General features: G+C 38.5%; 1 protein-coding gene across 1 annotated transcript; it reads left to right on the top strand.

The window, feature by feature from the left end:
* Positions 1–3011: 3011 nt before the first annotated feature.
* ptgis (prostaglandin I2 (prostacyclin) synthase) lies at positions 3012–19087 on the top strand. Its single transcript, XM_007911362.2, has 10 exons — positions 3012–3089; positions 7494–7617; positions 8526–8704; positions 10963–11106; positions 11812–11966; positions 12192–12373; positions 15133–15310; positions 16202–16383; positions 17157–17308; positions 18050–19087. The coding sequence occupies exons 1-10, from the start codon at positions 3013–3015 to the stop codon at positions 18195–18197; spliced, it is 1521 nt and encodes a 506-aa protein (XP_007909553.1). The 5' UTR covers position 3012; the 3' UTR covers positions 18198–19087.
* Positions 19088–20869: the final 1782 nt, after the last annotated feature.

Here is a 20869-nt window from a genome sequence, read left to right as displayed (position 1 = left end):
CGTAGCTAGATTTATGCTTGTGCACTGTGTGACTCCAAACATATTCACTGCTGGAATTGCTGAGATGATAAGCACAGCTTGAAATTATGATAGAAATGTCACAATATGTGCTGGCTTTAAATGAGGATAGCATCGTTGCTTGTGATGGTCAAGCAGGGAGGGCATGGCTCATTAAACCGACAAGAAAATGACGTCAAATAAAAACACAATGTACAATTCAGAAAATAGCTTTGTCTTGAGATCAGTGTTTACGACACCCATGTTTCCATCTGTACTGCGTAATCTTTTATGGTGAGCTCTCTTTCGCCCACAAATATACAGTCAATTCACTTTACAGTATATTCTGTGAAGCGCTTTGGGACGTCTAGAAGACGTGAAAAGCGCTATATCAAATGCAAGGATTATTATTATTATTATTATTAATGACAGTTGCAATATGAGGATGACATGAAACACCTTTCAAGCATATTTTAAAAATAAAAATGGCAAAGTGAGAGAGGCCAGTTATTTCCATTATCTCATCTATTAAAAGGATTCTCTGTGTAAGAAGTGCAGGTTTGCAGATGAGACTTTAAACCGCGGTTCCATCTGCCTGCAATCCCCCAGGTAAAATTGGTCATTTGTTTCCTGGTTGTTTGTGAGACATTGCTGTGTGCGGATGGCTGCCACATTTAACTTTAGCCATTAGGGACGTCCTCCCGACGTGAAAGGCGTATACAAATGTAATCTTGTTGTTGTTGTTGCTATACTTTACAGTGTATCCTGTGAAGCAGTTTGAGACGTCATCTCAATTTCCGTGAAAGGCTCTATAACAAATGCAAGTCAAGCATTCTTTAAAACTTAAACCTGTTCCTGACAGTTGGCAGAGGAACACCAGCTTTCAATAAACGAACTATTTAAGTTAAAGTAATTCTAAACACCGTAATCTACATCTAGAGTCAATTCTTATATGAAAAAAATGTGATGTTTTTTTACAACGTAGGCTGAATTTTAGGTCCTGTACTGTTATGTAAACATGGCTATTTGGATTGTAGAAAATGTAAACATACATGATAAATATTAGACTCTCAGAGAGGTGAGAATGGAGGTCTTGAATCATTAAATGGAACTAGAACATTAGAAGTATGTGTGTCACGTAGTATATTGAATGTTGTTCCTATGTAGTGGAACCAGTTTGTCTGACATTTGGCACATATTTCTTATTGTAAACACAATGATGGCAGAAGAGACCTAATTTAGGCTGAGTGAGCATCAGTAGAAACTCGCTTGACTTTTTTTTTCTATTTTTCCCTCTATCACCCTAATCTTGCTTGATCCAAGCCAGAAAGACACAATATTGGAATTTCCGTGTGTAGGTGGCATGCAACTCATTTTAGTTTGGATATTCTTAAGGGTAGTGATTGGATTCTGCATGTGTCAGACCCCAAAAATAGAGAAGTTGGTTATTTTTCTCAGTAATTACAATAATGTAATTATTGCAACCTGTGCGCCATTAATTTGATTAATCAAGAATTTGTTCTAAATAATAACTCTGTCAACAATGCAGTTACTTATTTAAGACCTAACCTGACTGGACTCACATTATATCTGCTACATGTTTGGCTTGCAAGGCTGTGAATTGAAACACAGCTAGATTGAATCCCTTCATAATCTTTTGCTTTTTCATTGTTTTCAAAGGCAATGCTACATGTGAAACACTAGTTGTTAAATTGTTAATGATTTGGATTGTGTTTCCTCGACCCTAGGAAACAGATATTATTGATTACAATTCAACTTTTTATTACAATTCTATTTTAAAATTTAAAAAGCAAACTATTGTCCTTCAGATGAGATGTTAACCCAAGGTCCCATCTGCTTGTTCCGTGGAGTGTCAATGATCCTATATCAAAGGTAAGGATTATTATTATTTATTGTTATCCTGTGGCTTTTCAATGATCTCTTTGAAAAGAGATGGAAATTTCTCGGTGTGTGATCCCTCAAATAGAATTGGTCATTCATTTTGTGCCTGTTTGTAAAACATTTCTATGGGCAAATTGGCTGCTGCATTGGCATCCAAATACAACCAATACTACATGTTATAGTATATCGTGTGAAGCAGCTTGAGACACCCTCCTGACATAAAGGGCACTATATCGTAGAGTCATAGTATATTACAACACAGGAGGCCATTCGACCCATCGTGCCTGTGCCAGGTCTTTGGAAGAGCTCTCCAAATCAATCCCATTCCCCCGCTCTTTCCCCATATGATTGCAAAATTTTCCTCTTCAAGTACCTATCCAATTCCCTTTTGAAAGTTGTACAGAAACAGGCAGTGCATTCCAGACCGTAACAACTCTCTGTGTAAAAAAGTCTCCTCATCTCCTCTCTGGTTCTTCTACCAATTATCTTGAATCTATGTCCCCCAGTTAAAATTTTAAATAAAACTATTATCAAATGTAATCATTATTTATTTGTATTTCTCTTTGGGCCGATTCATTCAGTTTTCAACATAACAGCAGATTAACAAATATTAACAATGGTGCTATATGAGCAGGAATCACATGAAGTATTTGTAAATTTGCAGTTTGCATAATTCAATTGTACTGGTTGTGAAATATCCGCATTATTGCTGTAATCCAATACAAAACATGATTGAAATATTTGTCGTGGCAATAGAGACCTATGACATAATTTATCTGAACGGAATCTACAAAGTAGAGGAGTGAAGGTTGTACCAGCTTTGTTGAAAAGGCGGGCTGTTCCATGGTAATTAGTCAATGTAGCTTTGTGTCACTTTATTTAAAGTTTACAATTTGGCAACTCCAGTTATAAAGAGCTGTCGCTGGGTCTGCAGCCATACAGAAGAAAGGCAGAAAGCCACAAGACAAGACAAACTTGTTGATCTAACCATCAATCTCTGCCTTCAGAGTTTAAACAATCCACCCGCAGGAATTCCCAAAGATCCAGCGGAGAGAGCTGGATTAAATTTCTTTACAGAACAAGTGAAGGCATTAGCATTTTTGGAAGGAAAGAATGGTGTGGATATTTTTGTGGATATTGCTCATATCTTGTCTCTGCATTGTTTTGTATCTCAAGAAAAGGAGAAAAAGGTAAGTTGAGTAATTAACTCAAATATTTTTCACTTTTTGCTTTTTTCTTAGTCACAAATAAGCAGAATCAATTCAACGTTAATATTGAGAACTAATTTCTAGACGTGTGGTAAAACATGTTTTACATAGTTTATTCACAAGTCAAGTAGCATTTATGTTAAAAAAAATTGATCACTCAATCCACGACTGTTTGTGGGACACTGCTGTGTGCCTTTGGCTGTCGCATTTCACTCACAAAATACACAGTAAATCCACTTAACAATATATACTGTGAAGCACTTTGAGACGTCTCAACGATGTGATTCAGCGCTAAATCAAATGCAAGGATTATTATTTTAAAACGTTCAAGAAAATGAGTTGACCAATAGCTATGAAAGCGTACAGAGAGACCAGACTATCCAAACTACGGCATTTGGAAGAAACATTTTACAATATGAGGATGATAGTTTTCTTAACAGTAGTCACATAACTGTACTAATTTGCTCAGACAAAAAACAATTGGAGGCAGCCAGCACATTTGAAAGCAATAGTCCGGCATCATTTATCTTCTTGTCCAGAAAGTTGTTCAGATCACACCTGGAGACCTTCCTCTATGACCTTCCCACCTCCCCTCTCTCCCCAGCTCGGTGCTATGCTCTGCCATTTTATAGTACTGCCTCGCGTAGAGGTCACGATATAATAATAATTATCCTTGCATTTTGATATAGCGCTTTTCATGATGTTTCAAAGCGCTTCATAGGATATACTGTAAAGTGAATTCACTGTATATTTTGTGGGCGAAACACAGCTGCCAATTGCACACAGCAGCGTCCCCCCACAAATAGTCGTGGATTGAAGTGACCAATTTGTCATTGTTTTTTTTCCTTGAGGGATTATTATTAGGCGTGTGGAATAAGGAAACTTGCCCAAGGTTTTGCCCTACCGGGAATTGAACTCCGGTCTCTCGCTTGCGAGGCGAATGCTCTAACCACTGAGCTACAGGACTCCTAAAGATACAAGTTGTTGTTGTTGTTGTCGAGTCCAGGTTCAGGGTGAACATCCATCTCAGGGTAAACAAAGTGACCATCACCTTCAGAGGCAATAGTGCTTTTCACGTATACCATATTTGCAGTGCTCATACCGAAGATTAGGGGTCACTGAACTTTACTATTGTGCCAGAAACCAAAGACTGAACTATTAGTGATGTTAATTATGTAGAGAAATCTTATCCCAAAGCATAAGGAGATTAAAAAAAGTCTGTTTGCATCAAGTGCAACAATTACAAAGTTAGGACTTGATTAAACTTGGTGAATTCATGGTGAGTTTTAGAACTGCCTGAAATGGGATCACAACCTAATTTGGTAAACGGAAAACAAATTCTAGTTAGTTTTTCAATTCATTCTAAATGTCAGGAGCACAGAGAATAGTGGAAGTTCTTGAGACTTTTGTGGAAAAGTGTGTAATCTTTTGTATCTCAAACAACAACCATGAAAAGGGTCATTAGTAGGACTGTAACTGGAAAGGGTTGAAGTCGAAGAAAAGCAGAAGAGAGACCGATCTACCGTTGAATATAAAACTGTGGGAAAAATCTTAAAATGGTGAAAACAAATGAAAAGATAAATCCATAGTTCATAAACGTTTCTGTCGCATTCGTTAGAAGGTTTAGCCGAGATCAATCATATTCAGGCTGGGCACGGCGAGGTAAAATTCAGGTCAGCTTAAATTAAGTTAAATTGCATGCTTTATGTTTGGGACGTACTCTGACTCAGCTACTTGGGGGAAGAGAACACATGAAACCTATCCTCTGAGAGTCAGGGTGAACGCTCAAGTGATTTGCTGGCTGGAATCCTTGCCAATTTTTGCAGTGGGTGTTCCTCCCATTTAATGATCCTTTTTTTCTATCGCTTCAAAACTGCTCGGCCAAGGCTTGCGTTAGATAGCAGGAGTTTTGTGTTGAACTTCATGTCACGACTATTTGCTTCAATAGCACGGATGGGGAACGTTACAGAAACTGCAGCATAAGTTCATCAGTCTCGCTTGGGACATCCCCTCCCTCCCTCCCTCTTTATAATTTTCCTTAGGAAATGTAAGAAATGCATGTTAAAATAGGTGGGTGTTCTCTATAAATAAATATCTGATTAACGTAGCAGAGATTACAATGCACTAGTTATGTGGCAAGATCAAGGTGGGAGGAAACAAAAACCGGCACGCACTCAACGCCTACGTGTTCTGCCTAAAGCTGTCTGTATTTGGTTTTGAGGTGTGTTTCCTCAGACCAAGACTGAACCAAGATTGCAGCAAAACCATTTACATGTATATAAGCGACTTTCGCATCATGCCTCAAAGCGCTTGACAGTGCAAACGACATTGCAAACGCCTTTGTCGGGATGCTCGTGTTTTGCAAGGCATGATATTAGCCTAATTCCCCTGATCTAAAGTGCTCAAAAATGGTCAGATTTAAAACAGAAGCTGGAACCAAAATTACAAAACGTCAACATCTGACAAGGGAAATACTTGCTCCAAGGGGAACACTTTGAATTGTTAAATATACAGACAACTATCATTAAACAGCTTGTGGTGAGCAAATATGCCTGGATTTAGCTCTCTCTCTGAGTGAGAATGTGAAGGAGGTTGAATGGAAAAGATGATTAAGGGAGGACAAAGAAATATGTTTGATCGGAAGTGAGCCAGATGAATGGATTTCAAACAAAAAATCAGAAAAACACAAGAGAAGAGTATGGGGAACAGAATAAAATACAAGGAAGAGAAGAGCATAAAGAAAGAAGGGAGCATCAGAGAAAAATAAACTGTATATATATGTTCTATATATGCACAGCCAATAAAACACTCCATAGAAACTATGGACATTTACAGCACAGGAGGAGACCCTTTGGACCATCTTATCTGTGCTGGCTCTTTTAAGAGCAATTCTTTGTATCCCAATCTACCTGCCGTTTCCACCTACTCCTTTTTAGGTATTTATCTAGTTCCCTTTCAAAAGCGCTACAGAACGCTAGCACATCCGACGGGCGCTGTACAAATGCAGGTAGTTGAACGCTAAAATGGATTCTTCCTCGACCGCAACTCCCGACAAGGCATTCCATATTCTAACTGCTCTGCGCACGAAAAGAAATTCTCCCAACCTCTCCACCAAGGAAAAACCTGGTCACAAGGGTACCGCGTGGTACTTTCTTGCGCGCTCAAAGTCCTTTGCGTTCAGGGAGGTAGAAAAAGAAGGGACAACCTGTGGTCCCCAGGATAATAATAATAATAATAATAATCCTTGCATTTGATATAGCGCTTTTCACGTCAGGAGGACGTCCCAAAGCGCTTCACAGAACACACTGTAAAGTGAATTGACTGTATATTTGTGGGCGAACGCGGCAGCCAATTGCGCACAGCAATGTCCCACAAACAATCGTAGATTGAAAATGACCAATTTAATTATTGTTTTTGGTTTTTTGGAGGGATTATTATTAGGCTCTGTGTGGAGTAAGGAAACTTGCCCAAGGTTTCGCCCTCTGCCTGGAATTGAACTCAGGTCTCTCACTTGCAAAGCGAGTGCTCTAACCACTGAGCTACAGGACTCCACAAATGTGTCTGATTGTGATGAAAGCAGGGTGCCCTTGCGAAAACGGTGAGGTTGCTGAAATGTTTGAAGCGATACAGCAACAGAGATCACATTGATGTCACAAGGCTGAAAGGAAGGGTATAAAAGAACAGAAATGAGATGTCATCCATATCACGATGGCCCCATTGGGTGTTGCCTCATGCACCCCCTTGTGGCCAGATCTGAGCAGCCACAGTGATAGACCTGGAAAAAGCTCTGAGTGCTGAGGTGCGATGAGCCACAGTCAGGGAGCGGGGAAATATCTATATTAAAAACCTATGCAAATTCAGTCTTTTAATCCTTTGATTTCAAGTCTTTTTAAATACTTGGAATGAACGACTTGAGGTTTGCCCATCGTTGCAGCTTAGGGATTGCATTCACAAAATAGAATGTCAGTTTCTCCGAACACACCATCCACTGTGTTTTTTTTGAAAGATCAACATTTTTTTTCTTTTTTTAAAAAATAAAACACACTGCAGCGTTTAAGGTCCCGGACTCAAGCTCTGCAGTGAAGATAGGGATGTAGTTTGGGACATGACATGTGTAAGCGACTGCCAGGATGGTGGAAGATGAACTGGATGGACCTTGGACTTCTTAAGTCTAGCAATTCTTATAATAATAATAATAATAATAATAAATAATAATAATCCTTGCATTTGATATAGCACCTTGTCACATCTTCAAGAGCTATTATTATAAGATATATGACTTATTATTATTAATAATTATTATTATTATTGTCCTTCCACTGATGTGGTTTTATCCCATTTTAATGATGAGTTTAGAGTTAACTGGATTTTTTTTAAATAACACAGAATGTCAAATGAGCCACCTCTCGATAAAGGTCTGGTCCCTTGGTTGGGACACGCTGTGGAATTTGGAAAGGACAGTGCAACCTTTTTATTGAAAATGAAGAGAAAGCATGGAGATATTTTCACAGTAAGAATTCTTTTTACTATTTTATTCTTTACTACTTTAAATGATTTTAGAATTGACTGCATTTAGAATTGAACGTGTTAATTGTGCAAACTCCCAAATGCATTATTTCCTTAACATTGGTTGCTTCTTTGAGCAGTATCTGTCATTATATATTATCTCATTGTGGGACCAGGTGTAGCAATTAGAGCACTGCATTCCCTGCTCAAAGTTCCTGACAGCGTGAACTTTTTCGAGTCCCAGCTCAGGAAGAGTAGCAGAAAACCTGGTCACTCAATCTATGACTGACAAAATATACGGTCAAATGCAAGGATTATTATTATTATCATCATCAAATATTATTATAGATATTATTATCTAACATGTGGACTGTCAATTTTTTTAAAAATTATTTTAATGTAACCTTATTTTAATCCCCATTACTGGTATGGTTGCAACAACTTTAAAGGATAACTGCTTACATTTCGCTATGCATCTGTACACGTTAAAACAAGTCAACCACACACACTGCCATCTAGTGTCACCTCTGTTTCGCACCCGGCTGAGTATCATCAATGAGAATACACAACAACAAGGGGGACCTCAGCGCTGAACCAAAGGCAGTTTAAACAATGTTAAAATCTGACCTTGCAATAATAAGTTACATAAAGGCCAAGAGAAAGAAGTACAGTAATCACTTAAACATCTCATGTTGCCATATGTGTCGATTCAGAAGGGAATGTTTTGGAGAAACTTGTTAATAATAATAATACTAATCCTTGCACTTGATCAAGCGCTTTTCACGTCTTCTCGACGTCTCAAAGCGCTTCACAGAATAGACTGTAAAGTGAATTGACTGTATATTTGTGGGCGGAATGCAGCAGCCAATTGCGCAGAATCTGCACTACGTACTGTACTTTTTGTGTTCATAGGTTCAAATGGCAGGACGTTTTGTGACTGTATTGCTTGATCCCCATTCATATGATTCCGTCTTGTGGGAGTCGACTGCAAAACTGGACTTCGCGGCATATTCACGTCTTTTAATGGATAGAATATTCGATGTTCAGCTACCTAACTATGATCCCCACAAAGAGAAGAATATGATGAAAACGTGTGTATTCTCTATATTTTTTTCGATATTTCGATATGTGCCTGCCACATTGTTAGTGTACTGCATCAAATATTACCCCCTTAAACGTAAACCTTTGTAATATTCTGTGTAATGTTTCCTCTAGTTTTGTCCATTTAGTGATGCCTGTTTTAAACTGCCTGATTATGGTCACTGATATCCTTGTTGATATTGCAAGAGTGATATGAAACACTGAAGTCTTTTGTTAACTAACCAATGGACTTTGGCGTATAAACAATCGAATACACCTCTGACTTTCATCGAGCCCAATTAAATAAGCTTCACGCGATTTCTTTAAAAGCACCAAGTACCCTCTGGAGGCTCAGCAATCTCTCGACTAAAACACAGAAGTATAAGGTAACAAATAAGGGTAGTGAAAAATTGTGTCATTAAAACTGTAACGATCCCGTGAGCTGCATCGATTTATACAGTACACACAATACACTGGACGTGGTGAAAATTGTCTACAATTCGCAGACAATTCAGCGTTCATGTCGCCTATTGAATTGTTCAAGAATCTAAGGTCCAGCATTCTGCTGCCTGCTATGTTGTGATCTCTATGGGGCAGACATTCTGCCTGGGTCTAGATTTACTCTATTCTCTTAGCACTTCAGGGGGTGTAGAATTTGGTAAAATCCTTAAATTCAGCCTTGCTCTTGAAACCGGTTTGAAAGATCTTACAGAAAATCAGCCTCAAAGTTAAAGCGGTCATGTGTCATCATGACTGCGTGTGTATCTGTTGGCAAACTGAAATGCTACCGAAAGCAATTCTGAGTCCCAGTTGGAATGTCTAAATAAAGGCACTGCTTCAAGCCAGGTTTTGTCAAGAAATAAAGTTTTGCTTTAAATCCCTGAAAACATAACCGCAAATTAATGGACGATCGGCCCCTTTTTGCGCATTTGCATCACATTTCACTTAATGAAAGTGACTTGGGGCTTTACAAACATATGCAAAGGTGAGGAAGATCAGATCTGCGATGAAGAGACGTGACTTGAAGATGAGCTGAAAATTGTTCAGCGTGAGATTGATTGGTGTGTGCGTATGTGTGTCAGAAAATGATCAGCTGCTTCATCAGAATGGTCAATGAACTATGACACCTTTATATGAAGGATCAGTTATTTATAGGGGGAGAGCACTCAAATCAGTGGAGAAACAAAGTCAGCCTTCTCCAAGGGCATGCGATATAAGACGTCATACGATTGGCGTGGGTCTACGGGGGTGGAGGAAGGGAACAAACTGAATTATTATAGAGCAGGTGGGAAAGAGAGAGGCTAAAGGTTCTGGAGGCTGACTCAGCAAAGATGAGCTGGTCTTAATTTTTAGTTTATTAGGCTTTAAAAGGGACCGGAAAAAAAGAATGACAACCGTACTGGATCAAAAGAAGAGTTAACAGTTCACTTGGCGCTTGAAAATATTTTATTTAGGGGAACAGGTAAAAAAAAAGTAGAACTTTATGGTCTTCGAAATGTAATGCAATATTACGTGCAATAAAAAATTATGTTAAGCCAATTAATGATATATTTTACCACCGCTTATTTCTAACATGCAGCGGTGACAAGAAACCAGCGTGGCCCCACTGGTGAAATATCACCTCATAATTTTGTATTCTGAAACGATTTCACACTCCAGCTCCCGCTATCAATTGCATCAACAGACTTTGTCAATGGGGTGATTGTGCATTCTGATGATCTTTCAGAACCAGGCTCACGCCTGAAGCATTCGTAAGTAATGGATTTCTTTCCTCTAGTGGGAAGACCTGAGCTTGCCACAAAAGGCGGAGAGAGAGAATGAGAGAGAGAGAAAGAGTGGTGAAATGGAGGACATTGAATCTTTAATTCAAAGTACAGGATTTGAAAATAGGTGCATCCCTCCCTTTCATTGCAAGAGAAATGTACAGAGAGATCATTTCTAGTGGAGACAGGATTCGATCCAAGAAAACAAATGCTCTTGAAGTCACGTCCCTTTGAAGACGTGATGTGGAAAGATCATAAATCTGGAAATGACAGAACTAGTTGCTTGGCACCCTTGAAAATTCACGTGCCCACTTCTCTCCTCATTCACATCCATGACTTTCATTAAATAATTCTGGACCATATAAAGAAAATTAAAGAGTTGACCTGTAACAGTTATGGACACTCAACCAACAGAGAATAGTTTTCTTTCAAAACAAAATGGTCCCGATATCATTACGCAAAAGACACTTATGGTAGTTAATACTGATCCTTTTGTATCTCTAAAGGCAACTGCAAGGGGAAAACCTTTCCACATTGACACAAGCAATGTCATCCAACCTCCAAAATGTTTTGCTGTCTGAAGCAAAGGGAACAACGAAGACGTGGATGAAAGAAGGACTATTTAACTTCTGTTACAACATCTTGTTCAGGTAAAGTGCTTTGATGGTGCATAAATAGTGCACACTTTGCTCGAAAATGTGGACAATACTAGACTGACTCAGTTGGTAGAACTCTTGCCCCTAAGTCAGAAGCCACAACCCGCTGATTCCGCTCAACTGGCAACGGCTTTCTGCATGTCCGCCCTCTGTTCCACCGTTGGTGACCGCACTTTTAACCACAGGCCCCGATTCTCTGGAACACTCTTCCTCTATCCTTCCGCCTTGTCCCTTCCTTCCCCATTTTCAAGTCTCGCCTGAAGAACTTCCTATTCCACCATGCCTACAGTCATGTCATGACTTGAGGTCTTAGCTCAGGTTGATGCTCCAGTGCAGTGCTGAGGTTGTGCTGCATTGTTAGAGGTTTTATATCAAGGACCTCTCCTCCTGTTCAGGTGGATGTAAAAGAACCCATGGCACTACCTGGAGAGAGAATGGAGTTTCTTCCATTGTCCTGGATAAAATTGGACATTCACTGCATAGCTCATTGTACAGGACAGAGAAAATAGAGAGTAAAATATATTATGTTCTACGTATTATATCTGAGCTTTTTTTAAAAAAAAGACTGATTAATTCAGATCAGAAACAAATGTTAAGTTATTTTGTCATTCAGGAGAGCGTATAATATAATCTTCATGTATACAATTAATACCTAGGAATGTGATTACTCCGATAACAGTCTTTCCCTTGCTTAATTAGGGCAGGATATCTTACGCTGTTTGGAAATGAACGTGAGCATAGTAATAAGGAGACGTCAAAAAACAAAGACAGGATTCATTCCGAAACTGTCTACCATGAATACAGGAGACTTGACCAACTATTGATAAAATTAGCCTATTCAACCCTATCTGCTGGTGAGTAATTAGCAAATAATCTGTAATATTCACAGGCCATCTAATATTGTTGATGGAAAAATAATAAATCAGAGTATCAGAATTTCATTTACGATTCCTGCAGATCTAATAAGCTTCCATGTTTATTTTGGTGATGATCGCAATAATGTCACATTTTTCTAAGGAACTTTAATTAAAATCATTTCCAGTGGTGCTGAAATCAACCATTCATTTCATTATTGTTAGATGAGAAGAAGGAAGCAGCTTCGGTGAAGAAACGCCTCTGGAGCTTACTGTCTGGAGAAAATCTCAATGGCAAATTGAACAGGAGCAACTGGCTCGAAGGTTACAGAAATCATCTTCAAGATTTGGAGCTACAGGATGACATGCTGGCCAGGGCAATGGTGCTGCAGATCTGGGCCACTCAGGTAACCAGTTATTGTGTGAAGGAGAAACTTTTCCGAGCATAAAGCAATGATCCTTCATTGCTAAAGGAGAGAGAGAGAGAGAGGGAGGGAGAGGGAATGCCTCTTGTGTTTTCATATCTACGCGAAATTAGATATGAATTAACGGTTTTCAAGTTAAATTCACTGCTTCAGGTTTCTTAAAAGCAATCTTCGGGCAGTGCCAGAGAACATTGGTTCACATAACGGCAATCAAAGCAGCTGAACCTGTTTACTGGGAAGGACTGTTAGAGCCAGGACACTGGATTCATTTAAGAAACAGATTGAACATGGCACAATCCGAAAAGAGAAGGCAGTTTCTTCCAGTGTCCTGGTCAACAAATCCCCCAAATAAAATTGATCACTCATGCCATGGCTGTTCGTGGACATTACTGATAAACTGGCTCCCACATTTCGCCCACAAAATACATAGTCAACAGTATATCTTGTGAAGACGTCTTGACGATGTGATAAGGCGCTGTGATAATATGAAATGCAAGGATTATTATAGATTCAAAGTGTCCTGGATAGCAGTTTCTTTAAAGATGGACTGTAAGCCCACATTAATAATAAAAATAACAATCCTTGCATTTGTTACAGTGCCTATATAATCGAGAACGTCTCAAAGTGCTTCACAAACTTGCCGTGAAGTATAGCAACTGTGTATTTGTAGGAATTAATATACTAAAAGAAACACCTCCATCTAGTAAATTTAAGTCTAGACAAGAGACAAAGCTATTTTTGTATAGTGGTTTGTGTGCAATCTGCAACTGAGAGTTAAAAAGCAATATTGGTAAACCAAAATTGCGAATAGCAAGACTACTCTGATAAGTCGTTTAAAATGTGAATTGGCAAAGGGAGAAGAGTATCTAAGAAAACCATTGCCAAGAAATTTGAAACATTTGTTTTCAGTCGAGGAAAAAAGAGAGGCACAGCATTTAGCACTTCAGGGAGCAGCTGAGCATCAAAGAAAGCTAAGTGCTATAAACATTACCCACGTCTGCTGAAACCTGGAGAAACACACACCGTCTTTTCAGTCTATTTCCCGTGCTAACAGGCAAGGGAGGCTTTCTGATGCATTTGTTACTATCAGGGATCATGCTATCTTCACAAAACAGCGCACATACAGAACGCGTGTGGTTCCAGGCCACGGGCAAGGGTTTTATTCAGCCAACCAAAACTATGCTTTTGGTCTTCCCTCACTCCTATTTTACGGCAGCAGTTTGCTTTTTTTTAAACTCATGATAGCAGGACTGTGAGAAGCTGCTTATTCTTCCCCCTTAGGGAAATATCTGAGCGAAAGTTATATTTGTCACACCCTGATGACTTGCTTGAAAATGTTGCATTGTCTCATTCATCTTCTGCTGCTTCTGAAGCAAATCGTGAAGTACACAGGCAAATGAAGGGCTCCCTTCTCCCTCGGCAGTTCTGCTTCATAACCACTAGGTGAAGCTTTTAAAGTCTTGGAATAGAAATGTGTGTCCTTGAGCAAGGTGCAGCCTTCCCAGGAGACAAAATGCTCATTTACTGTCATGAATTTTACATGACAGCCTGTCCGTTATTATTTAGCTTGTAAGCTGGCATTTTTAGTGGGTATCTGCCTTCTGAGGTGATTTTTTTTTATTTTAAGAATAAAGAAAATGGAAATGTGTGCTTGTTTTTAACCCCCGCATAGTGCCACTAAAACTGGAGAGTAATGATTTTGGTGGATTCAATGACAAAAAGGGATGTTAATGCAATAAGAACGCACCACTCTATAAGTTAGATACCAACTACATTTTTGAAATATTCAAGGCCTATTTATTTGAAAGTTTATTTTCCTTTAAAATTAAAATCCAAGCACCTTGAAGAGATTGTGGTCGAAAAGGCGTGTGCATTGATGACTTTTTTTTAATATTAATTTTGTTTATCTGTGCACATATTTACCACAACCACCTTGTAGAATTATTCATCACAGAAGTATTCCTGTTTAATTAAAACGTCATTGAGATTTCAGCTCTTTGTCAAGCTCAGCACCTGCTCTGCACCAGGCCCTCAGAAATGTCAAACACGCAACAGGAAGAGATCCAAAGCGAACAATCAAGTGAATAATAATAATCTTAAAAAAAAGTTTGTTAATGTTATTCTGAGGGAGATAATCTTATGTTGCAGTAAAACATCTCGTTATTGCTCCAAGCAAATGCAGACGGATCTGACATCCAACTGTTTTATTCAGATGCGATCGCAATCGAACATTTATAGGCTCTGTGAAAAAAACAGGTCTACAAACATGCCTGACATTCTTAAACCAAGATTTCTATTTATAGCTAGTTTGCTTAAAAATGCATCAACCAAACAACAGGATTTTCAGAAAGAGGAGCGAACTGGTGTCTTACGTTCCATAAATAGCCCTTTGAAAATTCAGGCCAAGTGCACATGTATTACCAGAGAAGTCATTGGAAACTTGTAATCCTCTTGCTGGGTGGGAGAAGCTAGCATTTGCCTCAAATCTCTGCTGTAGGCTTTGCCAGCAATGATTTCCACAAACTGTGATAATAATAATCTTTGTATTTGATGTAGCGCCTTATCAAGTAGTGGAGACGTCTCAAAGCGCTTCAGAGGATATACTATAAGGTGAATTGACTGCATGTTTTGTCTGCTTATGGAAAACACAATGTTCTAAGACTTTTAGTTTAGGCATACGGACTGATGCCCCAAAACATTTCTCATCCAAAGTCCTCTTTGTTTGCTACTGATGTTTTCAGGGTAACATTGGTCCTGCAACATTTTGGCTCTTGGCGTTCCTGCTGAAACACCCAGAAGCAATGACTGCAGTCCTGGACGAAATCAACAGAAACGGGAAGCTCCACGGAAATAAAATTCAATTTAATAATCCGCTACTTACCATCAGTCAAGATCTTCTCGACAACACTCCTGTCTTCGGTACAGTTTACCTTTTGTTCTTCAAATTTTGTTTTGCTCGTTTCAGAATCACAAGCAAAGAAAGATTTTTTTTACAGATCGTTTGTTACGCATATCGTCAAATTCAAGCATTATTATTTGTAAAGTAATGTAGTCCTCAATCTATCTATTGACCCAGCTAGATTTACATTTTTTTTAAACATCTTTAATCTCCCGTCACTCAAATTACATTTGAACTGTTGGAATTGCTATCTTTTGATTTGATAGTCTCGAGCTCATAAATTTTCCAAATTGACAATGCCGTATTTTAGATCATTGGTTGGACTCATAATCTCAAATTTACATACATGTATTTCTTTTACTGGCATTAGTCTTTTAAAGACAGTAACTGGCCTATTTGTATTTAATGCATTAATCCCTATATCTGCATCAAATACAGTTGAACTTCACTGTAACAAAAGAACTTGATGACTATGGATTAGTCTTTAATAATAATAATAAAAATAGCCTTTCACCTGTGTGATCTTGGTGTAAATCCACTGAAAACTGGTGGAATGAAAATGTCCTTAATAAGCATGTGATGTACGTAATGATAACCCACAGGAACACTGCTTCATTGCAATCTTTTCCAAAGCAGAGTTCTTGCAGATTGGCATGATCTAAGTCTCTGCATCTGAGTACACATCAAGGATTCTCATCAGCAGTTCCAACGGGTTAGATCCTAGAGATCCTTCTTACAGACCCTTCTACAGTCACCGAGATCTCAAAGCAAACAGCCCTGAGCTCATACCAATAGAGATAATACAAAATCAAGCTTCTATGTGTTAATTAGATAACTATTATTTACTGTAATGTGCCAATAATTCATTTGTTTTGCACAATACAATGCTATGTTTCCTTTGCTATTAACAGATAGCATTCTGAATGAAATTCTGAGATTGACAGCAGCACCCTATATAAGCAGAGAGATTCTTCAAAATATGACCCTCCGGCTAGCAGATAGCAGAGAATATAATCTCCGAAAGGGAGACAGACTTTGCCTTTTTCCTTATTTAAGCCCCCAGATGGATCCAGAAATCTACGAAGAGCCTGAGGTATTTTCTATGGCACTTGATGTCATACTTCATATCTTTTATTAGAATTGTCTCATAAAGGAATAATCGCATGTTAGTAAAATCGTATTAAAATGAAATTAAAACAGTTGTATCTCCATTCTTCTGACTCAGGCAGGCTTTTGAATGTTTATTATAAATTTAATGTCAAATGATAATTAAACCTAGTTAAAATGGCTTGATGTTTATTGTCACTGACCCATAAAACTACAAACAGAAACTGAACACAAACTTTACAAGCATTATATTAGCTTTATACAAATGCTATATTTGTTGGTAGTTCATTTGCTCTATTGGGTAATATTGCCTTGTGCCCTCTGTTCCACCATCGGTGGCCGTATTTTCAGCCACTACGCCCCGAAAATCTGGAATACTCCTTCCTCTATCCCTCCGCCTCGCCCCTCCTCCCCCAACTTCAGGTCATGCCTGAAGACCTTCCTCTTCAACCGTGCCTACAGTCACCTCCACCCCAGCTCAGCATCGTGCTCTGCCACTATCAAGTGCTCTGGGACGCTACCCTGTGTGAGAGGCGCTGTCTAAATGCAAGTATAAATACGCACATTTTCAATCACAGGCTGATAGTCTTAAATGCAATCGCATTGGGATAGCTGCTATCTTGGTTTTTAACTGGTAACCATTTCATCTTTGGGCCTGGTATCATATTATTCCAGAACACTCTATATTACCCCAAACGCTTTTATGCACAAGGCCCTTCCTAAACTTCCAACGATAACACTTGCTATTGATTCTTACAGAAATTTAAGTACGACCGATTTTTGAATGCAGATGGAACAGAGAAAAAGAACTTCTTCAAGAATGGAAAGCAGTTGAAGTACTACAACATGCCCTGGGGTGGAGGGGGCAATGTGTGCATTGCACGAGTGTATGCAATAAACAGCATAAAATTGTAAGTATATAGATTAAAAGTACAAACTGAATATGTTATTCCCTTTGAAAGCCAAGGAAGTACCATTTCATCACATAAATCATTCCAATTTACACCAGACGCTATTTATCCAGCTCAGCTCGGTGAGGGATGTTAATGCCGTGAAAGATCCATTATCAGGCACTTAGCCCTCCCCGTATAGTTTAGATACAAAGCAAAGTTTGGCTAATTGCATTCTCCACGTGCCAAACTGGCCATTCTGTGGCCTTTCCGAAACTCTTAAGCCTAGGCCTACTCTTCAGTTAAGGTTCTAGTTTCCCGTCCAGAGGCTGTCAGTTTGAGTTGCAGTTTTGCGTATGACTTGATTCTGCTCAAGTCGACTGGGGAAATCTTGACAGTCCTGGACTCATGATTGCAACAAGATCTATTGTCTTAAGGGAGGGAGTGCAAACTCACATTGCCCTTTCTGTGCCTCCTGGAGTCATTTCACTGAGTGGGCATCTGGTCTTGAGGTTTGACCGTCCCCAGCTGGAAGGCATTCCATGCTGGATGACAGCCTGCAGTGAGAGAACACAGGAAGCCAAAAAATAAAAATCAATTTTAAAAATCGAACAAATGCCGCTGCCAAACATATGCAACACTATCTTCAAGTACGACAGTTAACTTCTACGTAAATTCTCCAACATACTCTCGTTATTGATCGTAACAAATTTTCTTCTATTTCTTTTCTTTTTTATATATATACATATATATAAAACACAGGTTTGTGTTCATGATGCTCAGTCAATTTGATTTCCAACTCGCTGACCCAGAAGCAAGAATTCCAGTCTTTGATACAAGCAGATATGGATTTGGGTTGATGCAGCCTGAACATGATATCATATTCCAGTATAAACCAAAGGTTGAATAGACCCAAGGACAACTGAGAAGTACACATCGCAACTTAAGTTGGAGAGGGATAAGCAATTTCTGACACTTTATGACTTCACACAGCTGCTTTGAGAAACCTCCTAACACGAAAGACCCTATATCAAATGCAAGGATCATTATCATTTCCATTAATAACTTGCGTGAGAATAAACAGACAGATTCACCTGTATCTGCTTCTAACCAAATGCCTGGTAAGTGACCTTAGCTGGGGAGATCCTGTTGGAGTACATCTGCCTCCAAGCACTCGTGGTTTCAGATCAATAGTGAGCTAGCTGTCTTTTGTTATATTCAGTGTCTGGTGCACATTTGCTTTGTGTAAGTAGAAAATGAAAGTAAAGATGCTTCACTTATGCACTGGTACCAATGCTAAGAAACAGCCATACTCTCATCAGAATCCCCTTTATTAACATCACACAATCCATCTTACATTATTCTTCACATGCCCCATGGAGAGCACATGCTGTCAAAGCTCAATATTAATAAAATAAATTCCTGGGCTGGATCTAAACGTAAGTGCTAACTGATTAATGTTACCCCCAAAAACGACCATCTCCTGAAAGGCTCAATCTTTTCATTTAAGTGATCCACCCATGGAGTTCAAAATGTTTCTACATTGTCCAGAAGTAAATGGACACATTCCAATCAGTGAGAGAGAACTGTAGAAGCATATGAGCTCAAGCTGGGATGGAATAGAGACAGAGATATTTATGTGGAGCACAGGTTCAGAAGACAAAACTCAAATAATCTCCTTTTCAGTGCAGCTTCTTGTTGTGCCTTCTTAATTCATACGGTCAATCATTTAACTTAAATTCATTTGGTCGTCTTTCCTCTCCTCACCTCCCCCAGCTCCTACCCTCAGCTCAGGTGTCAAGCCTGGATTGTAAGCACCTTGGGAAGTGCTCCCAACATGAAAGGCACAAAATAAATGTTTATTTGTATTGTATTGCACAGTCAATTGTTCATCTAGTGCTGCATTTAAACTAGATTGTTGGAAGTGGGTACATGTTAACATGATGTTTGTATTTTTTCTGAGCTATTTCCGTGGAATCTTGATTTTATCTGTACAGTTTTATTCATACGTTTTACAGACTTTACAAAGGCAGGATGCTGGTTGAACTGCTCTTTTAAACCATACAGCACCACTTATTACCATGGCATCAAGTGGTTTTGTTTTGTATTATTTATATCAAAAAGTATTTAAGATTATAATAAATGAAACTATTGTTCATGTCACTCAGAACATTGATGTGGATGGGAAGCCTTCTCTAGGCCAGGAAGAAAATGCTAATATTATTTTCCTGAACCTTTTATCACCTCTTTATCTATTTGTTTTCCTTCCAAAATGCCATTATATATCATTGATTTTGTTTGCTGGCTGAGGGGAGAGGGTTTAATGCGTAAGACAATGCTTTCAACATTGCAGGCTGAAAGTGACAATTTTGACCATATAATACACTTTGCCTACAGATTAGCATTGTGCTCCTTTAAGTAACAAACACACTACGGCAGTACATTGCTAAGTGTACAACATGTTTGTGCTCAAGTGCAATAATTTGTTTATAGGTTTCATGATGTATACTGTACATGGATATATACTATATACACACATACCAGCAATTCACCCTTCAAGAATCATTGTTGAAATTTGTAATGATGTTACATTTTCAAGAGAAAATTACAGTCTTAGAACAATTATTTTGACTTATTTTGACCAATGTAAATGCTAGACCAGTCTCCAAAATCTAAGGTTTTTTTTTCACAGTGTTTATATTTGGTGCAATATTCTAACTGATATTTAAGTATGACTTCATGTATGTCTTATGTGAATGTAAAATGCACTTTGTTGTGAATTCATTGTTTGACAATTATTTTGTAGAAGTTCTTAAGAAAAGGCAATTGTCTGCATTTAAATAAGAACAGGAATGAAGAAGGACATATTTGAATCCTTATTGGGACAGAAGCATAAAATTGCACTAACCTAACATTTCACAGACTAAAACACAACAGGAAACTGCTTTGGATCATTCGAATATGAAGAGACAATCTCAATGGACAATAGATATAATACTGCAGTTAGTAACAGGTACTCACCAACCAAATACAGTCACAACACTTCACAGTATATCCTCCAAAGCCCTTTGAGCTGTCCTCTGGCCGTGAAAGTTGTTGTATCAAATGCTAGGATTATTATTTATTATTAAGACCAAAGTGGTTTCCTGTTGTAAATCAACAACATTTTAGTCAAATACAGATCTAATTCAGTTAATATTATAAGTAAAACACCAGCACAAATGATGGGACACAATTGTTGAGCACTGGTTATAGTTTGCGTTGCTGCCTTTCCTAATTGTGTCAGTCACATTCCTATATCCAAAATGCTAATGTTATTCATAATTTTGTGCTAAATTAATTATTGTAATAACTCATTCCAAGTGTTTCACTGCAAATTGCCTCTCAAGTGAAATGTTATTGTATTGCTGTTCAGTTCATAGGAACGTTATTTTGAAGAAAGTTTACCCGATTCTGTCGGTCTCAGTACGACAATTTATTTTAAAAAACGATTCATATTTTTTTTCAAAATTGTTCTCTCTTACCTGCGGTGCTCACTCCACTAAACATGAAATCAATTCTCAGAAATACTAGAGAAGATAG

This window comes from Callorhinchus milii, unplaced genomic scaffold (assembly GCF_018977255.1).
Source record: "Callorhinchus milii isolate IMCB2004 unplaced genomic scaffold, IMCB_Cmil_1.0 Scaffold18, whole genome shotgun sequence".
NCBI classification, from domain to species: domain Eukaryota; kingdom Metazoa; phylum Chordata; class Chondrichthyes; order Chimaeriformes; family Callorhinchidae; genus Callorhinchus; species Callorhinchus milii.
The sequence above is the reverse complement of the archived record's forward strand: the minus strand, read 5'-3'. Positions and strand labels throughout refer to the sequence as shown.